Raw genomic sequence first — 21,845 nt, forward strand, 5'->3', positions numbered from 1 at the left:
TTTTATTCTTTGATCTCTCTAAGGCCAGTTTTTTCTTAAGAAAATGGGAATAACACTAATTCACTTTTCTGCTATTTCCAATGGTCGACACTACCCTCCAAACTTTCTTACTCCAGGATTTCACAAGTCAGCTCCCTTAGACCTACACCCCTCCCTCAGGACATTAAAAGAACAAAGAAGCCTGAACTGCTTTGTCTCTAGGATCTGTACTCTAAGCAAGAGCAAACACCCCATTAAAAAAAAAAAAGAAAAAGAAAAAAAACCAGTTCCTTTCAAACAGACTTTCTCTTTTAAGAAAACAATGCTATTTTTATTTCAATTCCATAATAATGCTACTGTTTTTACACAAAAGTCAAGCTTTAGCTCACTTACCAGCTCAATTATGTAAACTTCCTCCCATAAAAAAAAAAAAAGATGTCCTAGGAAAATCTATCCTTGTTACTGTTTTACCACCGAGGCTCAGCGACTACTCTCCAAGATACAATCCCAGTCATACATACAGTGATACTTATTTAAATCACCCATTACACACACACACACACATAATCCTGAGTCCCGTTTCTCCCTCTTTCCCCGACCCCCAACATCCCAAATCACACACACCGGGAATCTCATTACTTGCTTCCTGCAAAGGCTGTCTCATCGCCTCATCATTCTCCTCACGCCCTGACTTTCATTCAGAAACCAGTAGCACAGAAAAATACCAGCCCCCTTTGCAACGTCGGAAACCCCTCCCTTTTGGCCTCCACAACCCCGTTTCAAGTTTTAGCGATTCCTCCCTCTGGACCTCCCCAATCCCGTCGCAACTTTCTAATCTCCTTCGTTTCGGTCACCCCAGCTTTCAGTCTCAGAAGTTCAGGTCCCACAATTCCTCCGCAGTGAGGAAACGCAAGCCAAACTCACGCCCGAACAAACACCGAAAGGGCAACCCAAGAAGCCTGCGCACTCCTTGGACGCAGTGACACTCCCAGAAGTCTCTGGGGTGTAGCCCGGAGCAAGCTGTGAAGAATCACGACGAATTTCAAACGGTCCATCCACCGCTTTCCCGGCTCCGAACTACAGTTCCCAGAAGGCTCAACGGTGCGAATAGTCTTACCTAAACCAAACCAGCCCTCCTCTTCCTGAGCCCGTATTCTGGGGATAATAAGGTGGGTCCGAGAAGCAATCCCATTTCAAACACGTCGGAGTGGCCTTCCTTGGAGGCCACTGCCTAAGACTGAACCAGGCTCTGCGTGGCCTCCGGTGCGCGGTTCCATAAAGGGGAGCAATCCTTTAAGCAAGCGGGGCTGCAGCTAACCCCTGAGAGAAAGCCTGGCGACCGGGAGCTACCTTGTTCGCCATAGGTAATTTTCTGACTACATTTCCCAGAGAACTCCTCGGCATCATTGTGATTCTCGCGTGAATTCAGCCTCAAAGTCACGCGCTGGCGGGACCTTCGGGTCTACACCGGCAACTGTTGCAGCGCTGTGGGGACTTCTGCTGCTCTGGAAGCTTGGAAGGCCTGAGGTGAGGATCCCCAGGACAGGGCGGAGCCGGAGGCTCGGCTTTGTACGGCGGGGTAGGTTAGATTGAAATTGTAGGATTGTGTCTGGCGGTATGTGGTGAATGACCGTGTGGTTGTGACTAGCTGTTCCTATGGTGAGTAAGTGCTTCCAGTGATTACCAGTGTGCAGCACAGTCTGGGAGCCCGTGATTGTGCTGGTAAGATTGGATGCGACCCGGTGGTGTGTGTGTGATTGGGACCACGTGCGGCATTGTGTGTGAGGGTGTGGGGAGCTTGTGACTCCGTGGATGTGATACAGCGTTTGTCCCCGTAAGGGTGTGTGATTGTGCGACATTGTGACCGTGTGCTGCAGAGTACAGGTGGGGGTACCTGTGAATACTATGTGGTTTTATCTGTGGTTAGTGTGATTGTGACTGTGCGACCATCTGCAGGTGTCAGGTACTTGTGACAGTGCGGTTGTGACTGAATGTCCTCTTGGTAAATGTGTGATTGTGCCCATGTGACCATTTGAGGCCCTGGGTGTGTGGCCCTGTTGCTTTGGTTGTGGGTTACCTCTAGCTGTATGTCCCCGTAGTGGTTGTGTGATTGCTTGGTGAGTGGATAAATGTATGAGGTTTATTCACTTAGGTTGTCTACCTAAGTATTATACTGTAGTTTTCCCTCATTTTAAAACTTTTACAAATGCTATCGTATTGTCTTTTTTCTTTTTCTTTTGTTTATTTGTACAACTATGTTTTTGAGAATTGTCATATTCGGTATAGTAGTGGTTCATTTGTTTTCTTTGCTATATTGTATTCTGTCCTTTGAAGTATACCACTGTTGTTCATCCCTTCAATCAATGATGGGCATTTGAGCCATTTCTAGTTTGTGACTTTATTAACAGTGCTGCCACAGCATTCTTTTACAAAGGATACATGTGCATGAATTTATCTACCAGACAATGGAATTTCTGGGTCATATATCTTGCACTTTACTAAATAGTACCAAAATAATTACCTAAGTGGGTGCACAAATTTATGCGTGCACAGCAATATTTGAAACATCTCATTGCTTCATGTCCCTACCAAAACATGGTTCTGATAGTTTTTTTAAAAACATTTTTATGAGATATAGCATATATAAAGTACACAAATCTTAAGAATAGAGCTGTATCACAATTTCCTAAATTAACATTAAGAACTTTGCCAGCACCCCAGAAGATTCCCTCATACCCCTTCCCAGTTATTTCTCCCACAATCGTTATTCAGAAGTCTTATCACCATTAATGACCCATTCCTGAACTTCTATATAAATGGAATTGTATAGCATGTGCTCTTTTATGCCTGGTCTCTTTTCTTCCACATTATGTCTGAGACTCATCCATGTTGTTGAGTGTCATTGTTCTAAGTTCTCTTTACATATGGGATATATTGCAATTAATTAATTGCTTATACTATTGATGGACATTTGATAGTTAACATTTCTTTGGCTATTACAAACTGTATTGCTGCTATGAACATTCTGTTTTTGGTGAACATGTAAATACTTTTCTGTTAGCTAAATACTTAGGAGTGGAATTGCTAGATCATACACTAGGCATATATTTAATAAATACTACCAATTTGTCATGTGGTTGTACCAATTCATCCAGCAATATATGAGTTTCAGTTGCTCCTCATCGTCTCTGTTTGATATTGTCAGTCTTTTATTTTAACTATTCTGGTGGTTGTATAGTAGAATTTCATCGGTTTTAATTTGTGTTTCCCTGATGGGTAATGATGTTCAGCACCTTTTCATAGGTTTATTGGCCATTTGGATATCCTGGTTTTTAAAGTGTCTGTTTAGGTCTTTCTGCCCACTGCCCTTTAAAAAAAAAAATTTTTTTTTTCATTTTAAGAAACTTTTTATTTTTATATTGTAAATATAGTGTAAAGAATTCCTATATATTCTTCACTCAGGTGCCCTTGGTACAATGATGAAAATCAGGAAATCTACTGGCTAATTTACAGACTTTATTTAAATTTTGCTAATTGTCTTATCAGTGCCCTGTTCTTTTTCAGGATCCAATTGAAGATTCCCACATTGATTTAATTGTCTTATCTCTTCCCATCAGACATAGTTCTTTTTTTTTTTAAGATTTTATTTATTTCAGAGAGAGAGAGAGAGGGCATGCGTGCACAAGCGGGGGGAGGGGCAGAGGCAGAGGGAGAAGCAGCTCCCCACCAAGCAGGAAGCCTGCTGCGGGGCTAGATCCCAGGACCCTGAAATCATGACCTGAGCCGAAAGCAGATGTTTAACCAACTGAGCCACCCAGGCGCCCCCAGACATAGTTCTTTAGCCTTTTTTATCTTTCATGACCTTGACACTTCTGAAGAGTACTGGCCAGTTATTTTGTAGACTATCATTCCATTTGGATTTTTCTGCTTTTTCCCTCATGGTTAAATTTAGACTATGCATTTTTGGCTAAAAGATTACAGAAATTATGTTTGTCTTCTTCTCAATGTGTCATATAATGTTATCAATATATTTCATTACTGGTAACGTTAACTATGATCACTTGGTTGAGGGGGTATCTGCCAGGTTTCTCTTTTGTAAAACTACGATTTTTCTCTTTTTAATTAATAAGTATCTTGTGGGGAGATGCTTTGAGACTATGCAAAAATACTGTCCTCATGGGTGTGCCTGATTGGCACAGTCAGAAGAACATGGGACTCTTGATCTTGGAATCATGAGTTTGAGCCCCACTTCGGGATATAGAGATTACTTAAATAAACTTAAAAAAGATGTTCTCATCATACTTTCACCCATTAACTTTAACATCCATTGATCATTCTTGTCTGTAACAATTATTACTGTGATGTTTGTCTAGTGGTGATTTTCTCTTTCCATCATTCCTTCTATATTTATTAATTTAAATTCTGTAAAGAGCTGTCCTTTATTCCTCATGTGTTTATTCAATTATTTATTAACTCTTCGGTATTTATTTTACTCTATGAGTTTTAATCCATTAGTATTGTTATATATTTTGTTCAAATTGTCCCAGATTGGGCCATTAGGAACTCCTTCAAATTAGCTCCTGTGTCCTTTTAACATGGCATCATTTTTGAGTACTTTCTTATGCTTATGTATATCTTTTCCCATTTTCCTAGAAGGTTTTTAGCCCTTTGTCTTTTATGATTAGTGCTTTTTTTGTATCTTGAAAAGAAATCTTTATTTCCAAGTTCCTGAAGGTATTCTTCTGTTTTCTTTTGGAAGGTTTATAGATTTAGTCTGTGGTCCATCTTGAATTAATTTTTGTGTATGGTATTTATGGAAAACACCATCCTTGCCCATCTGAATTACAGGAGGCTTTTATCATAAGTTAGGTGACATATATGTGGCCCTCTTTCTGGACCGTATTCTGTTTTATTATCATTTTGTCAGTGCCACTGTCTTGAAATCTATAGTATTAGTCCTTCAACCTTTTTTCTTTTCTTTTTCAAGAATGTCTTGGCTTTTTAAAGTCGCTTTAATGGATGTCAGAATCAACTTGTTAATTCTTTTTTTTTTTTAAGATTTTATTTATTTATTTGAGAGAGAGATCATGAGCAGGGGGAGAGGGTAGAGGGAGAAACAGACTCCCCACTGAGCAGGGAGCCTGATGTGGGACTCAATCCCAGGACTCTGCGATCATGACCTGTGCCTAAGACAGACGCTTAACCGACTGAGCCACCCAGGCGCCCTCAACTTGTTAATTCTCACAAAAAATGAAAAATCCTTTCTGGGGTTTTGTGTGTGAGTCTGTATGTTACTTTGGGAAGAATTGCCATCCTATCAATATTGAATCTTCCAATTAATAAATGTGGTGTATGTCTACATTTGTTAAGATCTTTAACTTCTCTCAACACTTTGTTGTAGTTTTCAGTGCACATCTTTTGTTAGATTTGTACCTGGATATTTGACATTTATTGTTGAAACTGTACATGGTTTTTAATTTTTTTTTTTATTTTCCAGTTGTCTGTTGCTAGAAGTACAGTTGTTTTTTGTATATTGTCCTTGTATCTAGCATCTACAAAATACCTATTGTATATGCTATTTATCAAGTTGAGGAAGTTCTCTTTCTCATTTGCTAAGATTTTTACATTAATGAAGTCTTGAGTTTGGCAAATGCATATTCTCTATCAAGAGGATCATATGTTTTTTACTGTTATCATCAATGTGGTAAATTATCTTAATTTTCAGATCTTGAACAAACTTTTTGTTCCTGAAGTAAACCCTACTTTCCATAATGTATTAAACTTTTTAAGAATTTGACTGGGTTAGGGTGCCTGGGTGGCTCAGTTGGTTAAGCGACTGCCTTCAGCTCAGGTCATGATCCCAGAGTCCTGGGATCGAGTCCCACATCGGGCTCCTGGCTCAGCGGGGATCCCTCCGACCCTATCATCTCTCATGCTGTTTCTTTCTCTCTCTCTCTCAAATAAATAAATAAATAAATAAAATCTTAAAAAAAATAAAAATTAAAAAAAAGAATTTGGGTTAGATCTGCTAATACTTTATAGAATTTCTGCATTTATGTTCATGAGAAATATTGTCCCATAGTTTTCTTTTCTTTTAATATCTTTGTTTTGGCATCAGGCTTATATTAGCCTCATAAAATGAGTTAGGAAGAATTCCCTGTGTTTTTCTATTCACTTTCTTTTCTGTTCATTTTCTATTAGTCTTATATAGAATAAAGGTTTTCCTTAAATTTGGAAGAATTCACTGATGAAGCTCTCTGGGCCTGAAATTTTCTTGATAGGAAGATTTTTATTTTATTTATTTATTTAGAGAGGCTTAAGCAGAGGGACGAGCAGAGGGGGAGGGTGAGGAAGGGGAAAGAATCCCAAGCAGACTCCATGCTGAGCACAGAGCCCAACACTGGAGCCCAGTCTCAGGACCCTGAGATCATGACCTGAGCTGAAACCAAGAGCCAAATGCCTAACTGACTGAGCCACCCAGGCACCCTGGAGATTTTTAAACTATGGAATCAATTCACCTCTTCAGATGTTTCAGGTTTTTTGTTTGTTTTGTCCATTTTGGCATGTTTTTTAAAGGATTTATCTGTTTCATCTAAGCTTTCAAATTTAATAGCATAAAGTTATTAGTATTCTCTTACTATGTTTTTAATGTCTATGGTGTCTATAATGATGTTCCCTTTTTCATTCCTGATTTTGTTTATTTGTGTTATCCCTTTCTTATTCATTAATGTGTCTTTTCTTCTTCTGGGTACTATCAAGACTTTTTTTCTCTTATTGTGGCTTTGCTTTTTGTTTTGTGTGTTTTCCTTTTTATTTTTTATTCAGGTTTGCTTAGCTTCTTGAAAATTTTGTTGAGGCTTTTTATCAGTTAATCAGTTCAGATATTAATTATTCTCCAATCTCTTTTCTTCTTCAGAGGCTCCACTTACATATATGCATATCAAATACATTACATTACATTACATACATTACAAATCTTTTGACCGTGTCCCTTTTGTCTTACACTCACTTCTGTTCTTTCTGTTGTATTTTTTTTTTTTTTTAAGATTTTATTTATTTTAGAGAGAGAGTGAGAAAGAGCATGAGAAGGGAGATGGTCAGAGGGTGAAGCAGACTCCCCATTGAGCAGGGAGCCCAATGCGGACTCAATCCCAGGACTCCAGGATCATGACCTGAGTTGAAGGCAGTCACTTAACCAACTGAGTCACCCAGGCGCCCGTTTCTGTTCTATTTTTCCTCTGCACTTCATGTGGGTTTTTTTTTTGTTTTTGACTTGTCTTTGAGTTCAGTAGTCCTATCCTCTGCTTGTCTGGTCTTATGTTAAAACCATACAATGACTTCTTAATTTTTTTTTAAGTTTATATTATTTTATTATTTTTTTAAAGATTTTCTTTATTTATTTGTCAGAGAGGAAGAGAGAGCACAAGCAGGGGGAGCAGCAGGCAGAGGGAGAAGCAGGCTCCCTGCTGACCAAGGAGCCCGATGTGGGACTCGATCCCAGGACCCTGGAATCATGACCTGAGCTGAAGGCAGACACTTAACCAGACTGAGCCACACAGGCATCCCTATTTTATTTTGTTTTTTTAGTAATCTCTACACCCAATATGGGGCTCAAACTCACGACCCCAAGATCAAGAGTCGAATGCTCTTCCGCCTGAGTCAGCCAGGTGCCCCAACTTCCTAATTTCTTAATTTACTGATCTAGGTTGTCTATTTGATTCTCTTTTATAGATTTGTTCTGTTTAATTTCTTCATCTTATCCATTTGCCTATATTTTTTAGTTTTTAACATTTTAATTATAGCTATTTTAAATTGTTGCCAGTTCCAATATCTGAATCATCCATAGTACTGCTTCTATTTTCTGGTTTTCTCTCCAAGCATGTCTAGCAATTTTTAGTTGAATGATAGATACTGTGTCTAAAACAACCATGGAGGCCAAGGGCAACCACTACCTACGTCTAGCCTTCTCATTATAAAGAAAAATTAGTGCTTTTCAGGTCTTTGTTAACTAACAAATACAAATCTCAGCATACAGGAAATTTTTAGGATAATGTTGGAAATAATTCAGACATTATATTTTTATTAAAAGAATGGCTTATTATTTAGAAGAGTGCAAAATTCTCAAAAATTTTATTAACTAGATTTCAAAGGACTCTCTTGTCTGTAGTGGTATCTTTTGGCGGTGCTCCATACCCAAGGTGTGGTTATTTTGCAAGTACACTACAGTCTTGGCCCCAGAAATCATTGGCTTTAAAAGGGAGGAGCAGATTCCCCAGATGGCAAGAATTCAGCCAGAGAATATACTCTGGGAGCAAACATGAAGAGGGTTGGGAATGTAACAAAAAGTATGGAGCTACTGAAGTAAGAATGTTTCCTGCCCATTCTACCTGGAAGGTGTGGCACTTGAGGATGCCCCTTTAACCAAGGAAAGGCCATTACGAGAGACCAGAAAGGGAGACTTAAAGTGAGAAGTATGGGAGAAGGAGCCCTGTTTCCAAGTCTTCCTGGATTATTATTGATTCTTTACAATCTAGCACAATGCCTGCCACATAATAGATTATGTTGGCTTATAAAGAAAAAAATACTGAGAGCTTAATAAATAGTAATAATAATAAAAATATTAAAGGAGTGCTTTCAGATTTTAAAGAAGAGACATTTGTAGATTACTTTCGTTTCCTGAAATATATATATCCCTGGGGGTGAGTGCTTGGGGGTAGAAGTATCCATTAAATAATTGATAACAAGGTTCTACTTCCTGGGTGGCCAGTTTTACATGCAATTATTTTTTTTTTAAGATTTTATTTATTTGGGAGAGAGAGAGCACAAGCAGTGGGTAGGGGTTGCAGGAGGGAGAAGCAGATTCCACGCCAAGCAAGGAGCCTGATGCATGACTCGATCCCAGGACTCTAGGATCATGACCTGAGCCTAAGGCAGGCTTAACCGACTGAGCCACCCAGGTGCCCTACATGCAATTACTGATAAATTATTTAATGACCAAGAAGCTTTGTACTAGGAATGCTCACTGCCCTTTATACTTTTATAATGCTGTCTTTATTATATTCCTATATCTAATATTATCTAACAAAAAAACCCATATTTCATTAAACATTTCAACATTGATCTCAAATTCATTTACTCCCCTTAAACAATTTAGACTTCTATTAGTATTTTAGTATAACATTCTTTTGGACATTTTAAACATCTTAAGCACACAAAATATATACAATTATTACAAATTTTATTACTACATTTACAATTAAAAGCATTCTAAAGCATCAGTGATAAGGATTTAGTCCATTTCTATAGTTTTTAATTCATTCCTATTGTTACGTTAATTTAAGTATCTTCCTAAAGTTTTTGTAATATTGCTTTGTTTCCTTTTCTGGATTTCACTTTTCTTAAGATAAAATTCACTAACCCCAAAAAGTTTTCTCAAACTGGGTAAGATTAGAGGATCTGGTTCATCAACCAGTTGTTTCTTTTTTTTTTAAGATTTTATTTATTTATTGGACAGAGAGACATGTGAAAGCAGGAACACAAGCAAGGGGAGTGGGAGAGAGAGAAGCAGGCTTCCCGTGGAGCAGGGAGCCCGATGCGGGGCTCGATCCCAGGACCCCGGGATCATGACCTGAGCCAAAGGCAGACGCTTAACGACTGAGCCACCCAGGCGCCCCTAACCAGTTGTTTCTTGGTCAGGACCTGGGACCTGACTGTACAACCCAAGATCATTAAAAACTGTTTTGACAAATGTACACCCAAACTAATATGTATATGAACAACTTTTAGGAATTATTCAGAATTCATATAAAAGTAAAATGAAATACATATAAGGATATTTATTACAGCATTGTTTGTTATAGTGAAAGACAGGAAATAGCCAAAATGGTCATGGGCAGCAGGTTGGTTAAATAAAGTGTATCCATTTAATGAAATAAATGTAGCTAAGGGAATTACATAGCTCTGTATGTACTAGTTGGGATCCAGTTCAAGATACATTAAATAAAAATAGCAGTATGTATAACAGTGTGTATAATATGCCATCATTTGTATAAAAAAATTTGTATCTTTGTGTGTATATATACGCTATATTCTCCAAGCCATATCTGATTGTTGAAATCTGTCCTACTCCAGTCAAAGACTGAGGTCTCTGGAGTCAGAGATAATGAAAGGTTTGCCCATTTTTGTAATTGATAACCCTCAGGTGTTTGTATGGAGTGAACAGAGGGGAATGATCATTCTGGGAGCTATGAGGCAAGTGGAATCTTACGTAGTTTCTTTTGTCTTCCCCAGTTTTGCCCTTTTCCAAGAGGAGCCCAGAGGAGGACTGGTCTTTTTCTGCAAATACCAAAGCCATGGCTCAGGTGAGATGCAGTTTCCTTTTGCTCAAATAGAATCATTTTTATCCCTAGTACATGTAAACATTTGCTTTCCTCATCATGATATTTTTGGTGTTTAAAAAAAAAAACAACTTTCAAACAGTTTAGTTAAAAGCAGTGTAAATGTCAAAGTTCTCTTACGCTTGCTCTAAAGAAAAAGGTCTCCAATAAGTCAACCAAGACAGACATTCTTTTAATTGACTGTCTTGGTGGAGTCTGTCTTGGTGGAGATATTTACAGAAAAAAGAACTGGTTCCATAACCATTGCTGGAAAAAAGAAAGTCTGGTTAAAGATTTTTACACTCTTAAATTACAGGTAACAGAGGGCCAAGTGGTTCGATAACAACTCTCTGACGATGTCTTAATCAGATTAAAATCCATCAGAAAATTACTTATGGATCCCATCAAGAATCCTTATTTGTTCCTACAAAGAGATTGTTAATTACATAATGTAAAAATGGTCTGACTGAGACCAGGTTTGGAAAAGAAAATTTTACCCTGGTTAACATGGTCCCCATTCAGGAACCTGATCCCCATTTCTTCATAAACAACCCCAAGGCCCTCCCCAGTTCCCTGTTCTTTTAACCAGTGTTTACAAACTCATTTAGTAAGTCCTTCAGCATCTTCTGCTTAGACTTCTGCCAGAAAGCTTGATAGAACAGAAATGTGTTCCCCATTTGTTAATGAATCTAATATGCTTCAACAGTGATTGGATGGGACGGAGATAATTAGGGGCACTCATAGGGAAAAGCCCTGATCATCACAGACCTAGGTTTTCAAAGAAGAAAATACAAGGAATGGGTTTTGCTTGATTTCAGTCTTAATACATGGGAAAATCTGGTGTATGAGCCTTTCAGGTTTGCGGATATGATTCTTGGTTAGTAGAAAGCTCTCCTCACCAGATCATCCATGATAAATAGACTTTAGTAATGCTTTTGTGTGAATCTGGATCATCTACCATCACTTTCCTATAGCGCAGGAACAAAGGGAATTTACAGTTGAGCAGTGGGCAGTTATAAGTATAAGACTGGGCCAATACTGGGGAGCTCTTTAAAAATAACCTTCAACCTCAGTGTCTGAAAACCAAAGAAAACTTGTTTTATATCCATATTATAGGATATTATTCAGTGAAAAAATATGCTTATGAAAAGAATTTGTTGTAACAAGGAATTAACTATTATATAATAGTGTGAGATGAGAAAGGATCAGTCTTGAATTTAATGCAAATTTAATTTTCTAAGATAAAATAGTTTTTAAAGTCATTTTACACATTTTACAAGTGAAGTAGTGCTATTCCAATCTTACCCCATCACGAGTCCCACTCCTAAAAGGTGACTCAACTCTCTTGAATATGGTTTAATTGCTATCTTTTGATGAATCAGTTTTACTCTCTTGACTTACTACAGAGTGGAAGGGACATCGTACTCTTGTATTGCACCATTTCCTCTGATTCTGTTATTAATTATACTTTTTGTCAAATCAGTAGTATACAGAATATTATGACTGCAAATGTTGCTCACTGCTGAGCCAGCTCATACCTCTGTTCTATTACAACCTTTCATTTTTCCTAGGGTTAATTGCTTTTTTTCCCCATTTGTTTAGTTGTCCATGTTTTCCCTCTGGTCAGACACATCAGTTTGTTCTGAGTGTGGAGACTGCCATCCCCCTTTTCCCTTTTTCCTGCTCCCACCTGTTCTGGTTACTCTCTGGGCCTGCTGCGTAGCTTTCCCAAGATTTCCCCTTTTTTGTTTACCTGAGATTTCCTTTCACTGTTCTCCTGTGGTTAATTCACCTATTTCTTGAATACTACATCTTCCTCTTTTTTGGTTACTCCCTCCCTTTGGGTGGAACACATCTTCTGGTAGTTTCTAAGAAATTGTGCTGGAGTCCTTTTATGTCTAGAAATGTCTTTTTTCTTTTTTTTTTTTAAAGATTTTATTTATTCATTTGACAGAAAGAGAGACAGCAAGAGAGGGAACACAAGCAGGGGGAGTGGGAGAGGGAGAAGCAGGCTTCCCACTAAGCAGGGAGCCCGATGCGGGGCTCAATCCCAGGACCCCGGGATCATGACCTGAGCCGAAGGCAGACGCTTAACAACTGAGCCACCCAGGTGCCCCTAGAAATGTCTTTTTTCAACCCTCACAACAGAACGATAGTTGAGTTATGGAATCTAGGTCAGAATTTCTTTTCTCCATTAGCATATTGAAGAATTGTTCTTATCATTTCTTGTTTTTAGTAGTGTTCTTGAGAACCTCATTGCCTCTCTGACTCTTGAAGTCTTTTATATGATCTGCTCTCTGGGTACTTACAATGTCTTCTCTTTATCCCTTATTCTGGAATTTTACTCTTAGCTATTTGGGAAAAGAAGAGAGAGAAAGAGGCTCACATGTGTTGTTGACTTATTGTATGGCAAGTATTATGCTAGCCATTTGTATATATTATTTCATTTAATTGGGATACCCCTCTTAGCAGGATTTTGTACCTTCCCAGTTTTATCCGGGGGAGACAGAATGAACATGGAAACACAAGATTCAGTCCAGCTTATATGTTTACGGTCCTCCACTTGCGTCCCAAGCATCCAGCCCTATTCTATATGCTTGCTGTTTTTCACTTCTACCTTCATTCTTTTCTTCTTTCTTTCCTTCACAAAAAAAAAAGAAAAGAAAAAAACAAAACAAAACACTTCTTTTTATTAATCAAGTCATATACATGGTTGTTGTTCCAGGAGTCAGTGGTGTTCAGTGATGTGTCCATAGACTTCTCTCAGGAGGAGTGGGAATGCCTGAATGATGATCAGAGAGATTTATACAGAGATGTGATGTTGGAGAATTACAGCCACCTGGTTTCAATGGGTAAGGACGTCTGTCCATAATAATTCAGATTCTGCCCTTAGAAGGTCTACTTTGTCCCATGTGAAATACCCACCTTTCAAGTAGGTATTTCTACATTCTCTGCTTGAGGAATGTTTTTAATATTGTAACATTAGAAAAAAGAAGCTGTGTTGAGTTATGGGGGAAGTTTCAAGTCCTCTGTTATGTTTCATAAATCTGATATACCTTTCTTTGACTCTTTCTTAATGAAGGGACTAAATTTGAATCCTGGGATATTCTCATCATAAACTTATGTCGTTACTTCTTTTGTAAGCAGGACATTCTGTTTCTAAACCAGATGTGATCTCCGTCTTGGAGCAGGGGAAAGAGCCCTGGTTGGTTGACAGAGAACTAACAAGAGAGCAGTGGCCAGGTAAGTGAGGCGTGGCAGGTAATGACCCAGTTGTCAGTGGAAAGACTGCACCTTTGAGGTGCTATCTGGGAATCTCCCCGTAAAAGCTTTAGGCCCCTTGTACACAAGTAAGCCTTTTCAGCATGTGCTTTCAAATGACCTTACCTTTTCCCCTTATTTAACACACTCTACCTGCTTTTCTCCTCTTATACTTCTAATTCCTCTTATTCTTGCCCAGTTCTAACCTGCCAGTGACCTCCTCTACTCTCTCTAATGATATTCCTTTCTATCCATATTTTGGATCTAATTCCTCATCACTTCTCATCCTCTTTTATATTTAATCTTAAAAAAGCACCACTCTCTCCTGAAATATATTTTTATTCTGTATTGCCAAACATTTATTTTCTTTAGGGTGTTTTAGATAAAGTAGCTCATATAGTCATTGCTTCATTCATACTTATAACAAACATTTACTGATTTTCGAATGTGTGAGGTACTCTGCTAGATACTGCAGAGATTAAAAAAGGAATAAGCAGTTGCAGAATGTATAGCTTAATGGGGCACTACAACACGTCTATATATAACTTCTATAAAGTAGAACCATCATAAGAGAGGTTAAAGTAGGGAGCTCAGAAAAAATGAGGGATTAGGATATAGAAGAGAAATTGATCTGTATAGATGTCATAGAGGGAGATTTGAGTGTGCCTGTCATTAACTTTAGATAGAATGTTGGAAATAAAGGCTCTGTGCCTCCATTGAGAACTTAGAGCTGGCAGTGATCAACAGAATTGGTATGCAGGAGTTTAAACAGGACAGCACATTCATTCATTCATTCAGTATATGTTTATTGAATATCTGTTGTATGCCCAGCACTATTCTCAACACTGATGTTACAGCAGTGAATAGAACATGCAAAATCTCTATTCCCAGAGCTTACCCTCTTGCTGAGAGAGATACAAAAATAAATGAATATATGTCATGTAATAGTAAGTGCTAAAAAGAAAAACAAAGTAGAGAAGGGGGATAGAGGATGCTATTTTATAGGATGGGGTAAGAGAAACTTTTCCAATTAGGTGACATTTTGGCAGAAACTTGAAGAAGTATAGCAGTAAATCATTATATGTGGTTACTGGAAGGAAGAACATTCCAGAGGGAGGAAGTCAGACATTCAAGGGCCCTGAAGCAGGTGTGCATTGGCTGTGTTCAAGGAGCAGCCAGGAGACCAGTGCTTAACTATTGTTGTTTAACTATTTCAAGTAAATCCAAGACTTCATGTCATTTCACCTTTGCATAATCTCAGTATATAGTTCTAAAATATATGGACATTTTTTTCCCTTACATAATTTTAATGCCATCATCATCCCTAATAAATTTTACAATTTCTTGGTACACTGGATGGTTTTCATGTCATTATATTGAATACTAGTGAGAGTGGACATTTTCATCTTAATGGTGCTATTGTCTTTAACTTGGTCACTACTAAGTTTTACCCTTTTTATCTATTACTATCATTTTTTCAGTCAGTTTTTATGGACTTTATCAAATAAAAACATCCATTTACCCATTTCCAGAAGGTGCTTTTACTTTTTAATTTTAATTTGCGTTGGCGTCTTTAATATGTATTTTCAATGTGTTTGTAGCTCCTTAGTGATTATTGTGATTTCTGATTTTAGAAAATTAACGGTCCTCTACAAATTTTGTAATACTTTATTCTGTTGTTTTTAAAATTTTCTGTAATTTGTTTTATACCATTTAAATCCGTTTTAAGTTTCTTTTGCAATAAGGTATAAATTGAGAGTCTAAATCAATTAACCTCCGTCCCTCACACACACACATTTTAGCAGCATGTCATCATTTAGCTCATTCATCATTGTTTTATCTGCCTGTTCAATAATAAGTTCTGATTTATGTTAGTTTGCATTTCAGGGCCTCTTTTTCTATTTCTTTTATCCATCTGTCCACTTATGCCTATAGAGATAGATATGCCTAGCAGAAGTTACTATATTGTCATTTTTCTTATTGGAGATTATCACAAATAATGTAACAAACTGCAGATGGACATTCCAACAGTTATGAAATGAACTTTCATAGAACCATTACCCAGGTCAAGAACTACAGCACTACCAACACAGATCTCTTTGTGTCCACAATATCTTTGTGTCCTTTCATAGTTTTACTATCTAAGAGTGCCATTGAGCATTTTGTTTTTAAGATTCATACATAGTGTTGCTTGTAGTCAGACTTGATTCATTTCATTATATGAATATACCACAGTTTAACAGTTGTATTGTTCATTGACATTTGGATTGTTTATAGTTTTTGACCATGACAATGAGCTACTATGAACATTTTCTGTTTTAGAACTAGGAGAGAAGTAAGTGGATCATAAGACATAATGTCTTCAGCTGCCAAATTTTCAACTTTTCTTTAATGCCTCTACTAGTTTACAATCCCACCAGCGTATATGAGAACTCTCATTATTGCACATTTCTTAACATATGGTATTGTCATGCTTGGATTTTTTCCAATTGATGAGTATATAGTATAGTTCAGTGTGATTTTAGTTTGCATTTCCCTTTTTACTGATGCGTTTGACACATTTCATATTATTGGTCTCTTGAAATTCTTCTTAGTGAATTGCCTATTCAGGTCTTTTTAAAATGTCTTTCTGTTGGATTGTCTCTATTTTTCTTAATGATGTATAAGGATTCTCTATATATTTTGCTTATAAGTACATTCAGTGTTCTAAAATTGTAAATACCTTCTCTCATTCTGAAATGTCTTTTAGCTCTCTTTATGGTTTCATTTTGTGAACAGAAGTTCTTAATTTTAGTCAAATTTATGAGTGTTTTGTGCTTCACACTCATTGGATCTTAAGTGAGAAATTATTCTTCAGCTTGTTTTAGAATCTTACATAAACAGAATCACATTATCTGTACTTTTTTGTCCTCTTTAAGAAGTCTTTGCTTACCATAAGACCATGAACAGAATATACTCTCTATTATTTGAGGTTATAATTAGACATTAGAACATATGGATTATCCTTAGTGTCTGTTACTTTTTATCCTTTTTTTACAATTTATACTGCCTTTACATGGAATTCCTTGGCTTATTTTGTATTAGTTCACTAATACATTCTTCAGCTATGACCATTTGGCTCTTCAGCCTATCAATTAAGTTTTTTATTTAAAAAAAAAAAGTATAGTTATTTATTAAAAAAAAAAACAAAAACAAAACCGTAGGGATGCCTGTGTGGCTCGCAGTTGGTTAAGCATCTACCTTCCGCTCAGGTCATGATCCCGGAGTCCAGGGATCAAGTTCCACCTCCGGCTCCTTGCTCAGCGGGGAGCCTGCGTATCCCTATGCCTGCCGCTCCCCCTGCTTGTGTGCACGCACTCTCTCTCTGACAAATAAATAAATAAAATCTTTATAATAAATAAATAAATAAATAAATAATACTGTATACAAAAGGGGCCCTTGGGTGGCATGGTTGGTTAGGCGTCCAACTCTTGGTTTCAGCTCGGGTCGTGATCTCAGGGTCCTGGATCAAGCCCCTCATCTGGCTCCAGGCTCAGCGAGGAGTCTGCTAAAGTTTCTCTCTCCCTCTCTGCCCTTCCCCACACACTCTATCTCTCTCAAATAAATAAATCTTTTTTAAAAAAACTGTATACACAATAGGATATATATAACATAATGAACATAAAATTATAAGGTAATAACATGTAAATCTCTGGACTTGCGTATGCAGGAGATTTGCTAGGAAATATACCTAGGAATGTAATTGCTGGGTCTTGGCATACATACTTACTACTCAGCTTTACTAGGTAACACCAAACCATTTTCCAAGTGTTTGTATCACTGTCTTTCCCTATAATTGATACTGAAAGATTTTTTTTCATTTTTTAATAATCTGATGAGTATAAAATCTTATTTTATTGTTTTAAATTACATTTTCCTTGTTACTATTAAAGATGATTGCCTTTCCTTATTTGGCCATTATTGCCCCTTCTGTGTAATGCCATTTTGATCATTTTTGTATTAGGCCATTTGTCTTTTTTCTAAGATTGTAGGAATTTCTTACATATTTTGAGGATACTCATTTTTGGTCAATAACATATTTTGTAGACATCTTTTCCTGTTGTAGGTTCTTTATTTACCTTATGATGTCTTTTGATGAATAGTAATTCTATATGTTAGTGTGGTTAAATTATATATATAATGGTTAAGTTATATATAGTTTATAAAACAGTCTACTTTTTTTGCTATATGCTTCATATCTTTGGGTCTTTTTTTTTTTTTCTTTTTGAAGATTTTATTAAGTAATCTCTACACCCAACGTGGAGCTCAAATTCACATCCCTGAGATCAAGAGTTGCATGCTCTACTGACTGAACCAGCCAAGTGCCCCCATATCTTTGAATCTTAAACCTTTTCCTAGCCCAATTTTCCTCTATTTTTTCTTTCAAGAATTTTTATGTTTTGGCTTTCTTATTAAAGCCCTATTAACATAACCAAAATTTATTTTTATGAATGGTTTGAGGTAGAGATCAGTTGTAATTTTTTCCCATATAAAAACAAATTATCTTTTCCCCATTGAATGAAAAGTCCATCCATTTTCCACTGATCCACCAATCCACATGTTCCTTCTGCATATATTAAAATTTTGTGTATATATATGTCTCTCTTGTCGCATTGGCCTTTTTATCTATCCCTGTCCTAATTAGTCTTACTTTTATAAAAAGTCCTGATCTCTGACAAGACAGAACCATCCACCCTTTCCTTCAGAAATGTTTGGTTATACTTTGTTTTCCATATAAATTTAAAAATTTACATTAAGTAAAGTTTCATTAAAAATGTTTTTTGGGGGGCACCTGGGTGGCTCAGTCAGTTAAGTGTCTGCCTTTGGCTCAGGTCATCTGGGGTCCTGGGATCAAGTCCCGCACGGGGCTCCCTGCTCAGTGGGGAGCCTGCTTCTCCCTCTCCCTCTGCCCATCCTCCCTGCTCATGCTCTCGCTCTCTCTCTCACTCTCTTCTCAAATAAATAAAAACTTTTAAAAAAATGTTTTTTGGGGGGGTACCTGAGTGGCTCAGTTGGTTAAGCGTCTGACTCTTGATTTCAGCTGGAATCATGATCTCAGAGCTGTGAGATTAGCCCTACATCTGGCTCCCTGCTTAAGATTCTCTCTCCCTCGCCCTTTGCCCCTCCCCCACTCTCTCTCTTAAAAAAAATATATGTGGTTTTTTTTTCAACATGCATCCATGAATAAAACTCTCAACAAAGTGAGTGTAGAGGGAATGTACCTCAACATAATAAAGGCCATATATGACAAGTCCACAGCTAACATACTCAACTGAAAGCTTTTCTTCTAAGATCAGGAATAAGATAAGGGTGCCTCCTCTCACCACTTTTATTAACATAGTACCAGAAGTCTTAGCCAGAATAATTAGGCAAGAAAAAGAAAAGGCACCTAATTTAGAAAGGAAGAAGTAAAACTTTCTCTATTTGCAGATGACATAATATTTATATAGAAAACTCTAAAGACTCCACCAAGAAACTGTTAAAATTAATAAATGAATTCAATGAAGGCCCAGGGTACAAAATCAATATACAAAAACCAGTTGCATTTCTATGTTCTAATAATTAATACTCAGAGAAATTAAGATAATCCCACTTACAATTACATCAAAAAGAATAAAATATCTAGGAATAAATTTAATCAAAGAGGTGAAAGAACACTGAAAACTATAAGATACTGATGAAAGAAATTGAAAAGACACAAATAGGGGCGCCTGGGTGGCTCAGATGATTAAGCGTCTGCCTTCGGCTCAGGTCATGATCCCAGGGTCCTGGGATCGAGTTCCGCATCGGGCTCCCTGCTAGGCGGGGAGCCTGCTTCTCTCCCTCTGCCTCTGCCTCTGCCTCTCTCTCTGACTTTCATGAATAAATAAAAAAAAAAAAAGACACAAATAAATAGATATTTGTGTTCATGGATTCAAAGAATTAACGTTGTTAAAATGTCCATACTACCTGAAGCAAGTTACAGATTCAGTGAAATCCCTATCAAAATTCCAGTGGCAATTTTCAGAGAAATAGAACAATCATAAATTTGTGTAGAACCACAAAAGAACCAAATAGCCAAAACAATCTTGAGAAAGAACAAAGCTGGAGGCATCACACTTCCTGATTTCAGACTATTTATTAAAAGCTATCAAAACCAAAACAGTATGGTATTGGCATAAAAACAGACACATCAGTCGATGGAACCAAACAGCCCAGAAATAAACGAACACACATATGGTTAATTAATTTATGACAAAGGAGCCAAGAATATACAGTGGGGAAAGGACAGTCTCCAATAAATGGTGTTGAGGAAACTGGAGAGCCACATGCAAAAGAATGAAAATAGACCTCTATCTTACACCATGCACAAAAATCAGCTCAAAATGGATTAAGGACCTGAACATAAGACTTGAAACCACAAAACTCCTGGAAGGAAATGTAGGCAGTAAGCTCCTAGATCCTTGATATCAGTCTTGGTGATGATTTTTTTTGAATTTGACATCAAAAGCAAAGACAACAAAAGCAAAAATAAGTGGGACCATATCAAACCCAAAATCTGCACGGCAAAGGAAACTGTCAACAAAATTAAAAGGCAACCTTCAGAATGGGACAGAATGTTTGCAGATCATATATCTTGATAAGGGGGTAATATCTAAAATATATATGCAGGGGGCGCCTGGGTGGCTCAGTCGTTAAGCGTCTGCCTTCGGCTCAGGTCATGATCCCAGAGTCCTGGGATCGAGCCCCGCATCGGGCTCCCTGCTTAGTGGGAAGCCTGCTTCTCCCTCTCCCACTCCCCCTGCTTGTGTTCCCTCTCTCGCTGTGTCTCTCTGTGTCACATAAATAAAATCTTTAAAAAAAATAAAAGATATATGCAGAACCCATAAACTCCATAGCAAAAAATCCAATTAAAATATAGAAGATATAAAAAGAAACATGGAAATTTTAGAACTGAAAAATACGGTGGCCAAAATTTTTTAAACTTACTGGATAAGCTCAATAGAATGGAAATAATGGAGAAGTTAATGAACTTGAAGGTAAGTCAAAAGAAATTAGTTCACATAAATAGCAGAGAATAAAGATTAAAAACTTAAAAATTTAAGAATGTAGCCTCAGGCACATGGGAGACAACAAGAGAGGTTTAACATTTGTCACTGAAGTCCCAGAAGGACAAAGTTCAGGACTGAAAAAAGTATTTGAAGAAATAATGGCTTACTAAATTTGGTAAAAGATAAAACATAAGAAGCTCAACCACCCCAAACAAGAGAAACAAATCTGTACCAGACACATCACAATCAAATTGCTGAAAATGGATGACCAAAAAAATATTGAGAGAACCACAGAAAAAATAATACATATAGGGAAACCATTATTTGAATGACTGGATTTCTCTTTCTCTTAGTAAACCATGGAGGCCAGAAGAAAGTGGAACAATATTTTATTGTGCTAAAGAACTGTTAACCCAGAATTCCAAATCCAGCAAAAATGTTTCAGGAATGAAGGTGAAATTAAGAAAAGCAATACTGTAAACTGAGACTCACCTGAGGGTCCCTGTGGGACCAGGCAGTAGTGGGGAGACTGGCTAATGAGAGAGAATTTATACCATCTTAAAGGAGTAAGCACTTGTTAAGTCTAGAAGACAGCTGTCATATGAGAATGCTGGCCCAGTGCTTCCAGATAATGTTTTTCAGGAAATCAGAAATCCAGATTTTCATATTAAATCTGATATCTCAAGGCTTATAATAACTAAATCAAAACTTTAGAGAACTGTTGGGGGCAACGTCAAACAAAAATGCATGAATAAGATACAACCTGATTCATCAGGTTTTTACTTCTGTGAAGTTCTCTTTTTCTTTGAACTTCAGAAATTCTACCAAGATATATCCAGTTAAAACTCTTCATAAGTTCTGCTCAACACAGAAAGGAGCTCTGTGATTACTAACAATTTTGTTCAGCCCTGAAAATTTGTTTCATTGTTAGATCTGCATCATTGCATCATCCAGAACTCATTTTTTTTTAAAGATTTTATTTATTTATTTGAGAGAGAGAATGAGATAGAGACAGAGAGAGCATGAGATGGGGGAGCGTCAGAGGGAGAAGCAGACTTCCTGCTGAGCAGGGAGCCCGATGCGGGACTCGATCCCGGGACTCCAGGATCATGACCTGAGCTGAAGGCAGTCGCTTAACCAACTGAGCCACTCAGGCGCC

At 37.4% G+C, this 21,845-nt stretch overlaps 1 protein-coding gene across 5 annotated transcripts in view; it reads left to right on the forward strand.

Annotated features, from left to right (window-relative positions):
• The first annotated feature begins 560 nt into the window (after positions 1-560).
• ZFP82 (ZFP82 zinc finger protein) overlaps positions 561-21,845 on the forward strand; it is a 56,268-nt gene continuing 34,983 nt past the window's right edge. The window contains exons 1-5 of one of the 5 annotated variants that reach the window (XM_031026108.2): positions 562-1,148; positions 1,369-1,506; positions 10,270-10,340; positions 13,081-13,207; positions 13,500-13,598. In XM_031026108.2, coding sequence (XP_030881968.1) covers positions 10,332-10,340; positions 13,081-13,207; positions 13,500-13,598 — 235 coding nt within the window. In that variant the 5' untranslated portion in view covers positions 562-1,148; positions 1,369-1,506; positions 10,270-10,331. Of the gene's footprint in view, positions 1,559-10,269; positions 10,341-13,080; positions 13,208-13,499; positions 13,599-21,845 lie in introns of all 5 variants that reach the window. The other 4 variants (XM_031026110.2, XM_031026112.2, XM_031026111.2 and 1 more) reach the window with 4 other exon arrangements.

Source organism: Leptonychotes weddellii, chromosome 16, assembly GCF_054177405.1.
Source record: "Leptonychotes weddellii isolate Sample4059 chromosome 16, ASM5417740v2, whole genome shotgun sequence".
Taxonomy (NCBI): domain Eukaryota; kingdom Metazoa; phylum Chordata; class Mammalia; order Carnivora; family Phocidae; genus Leptonychotes; species Leptonychotes weddellii.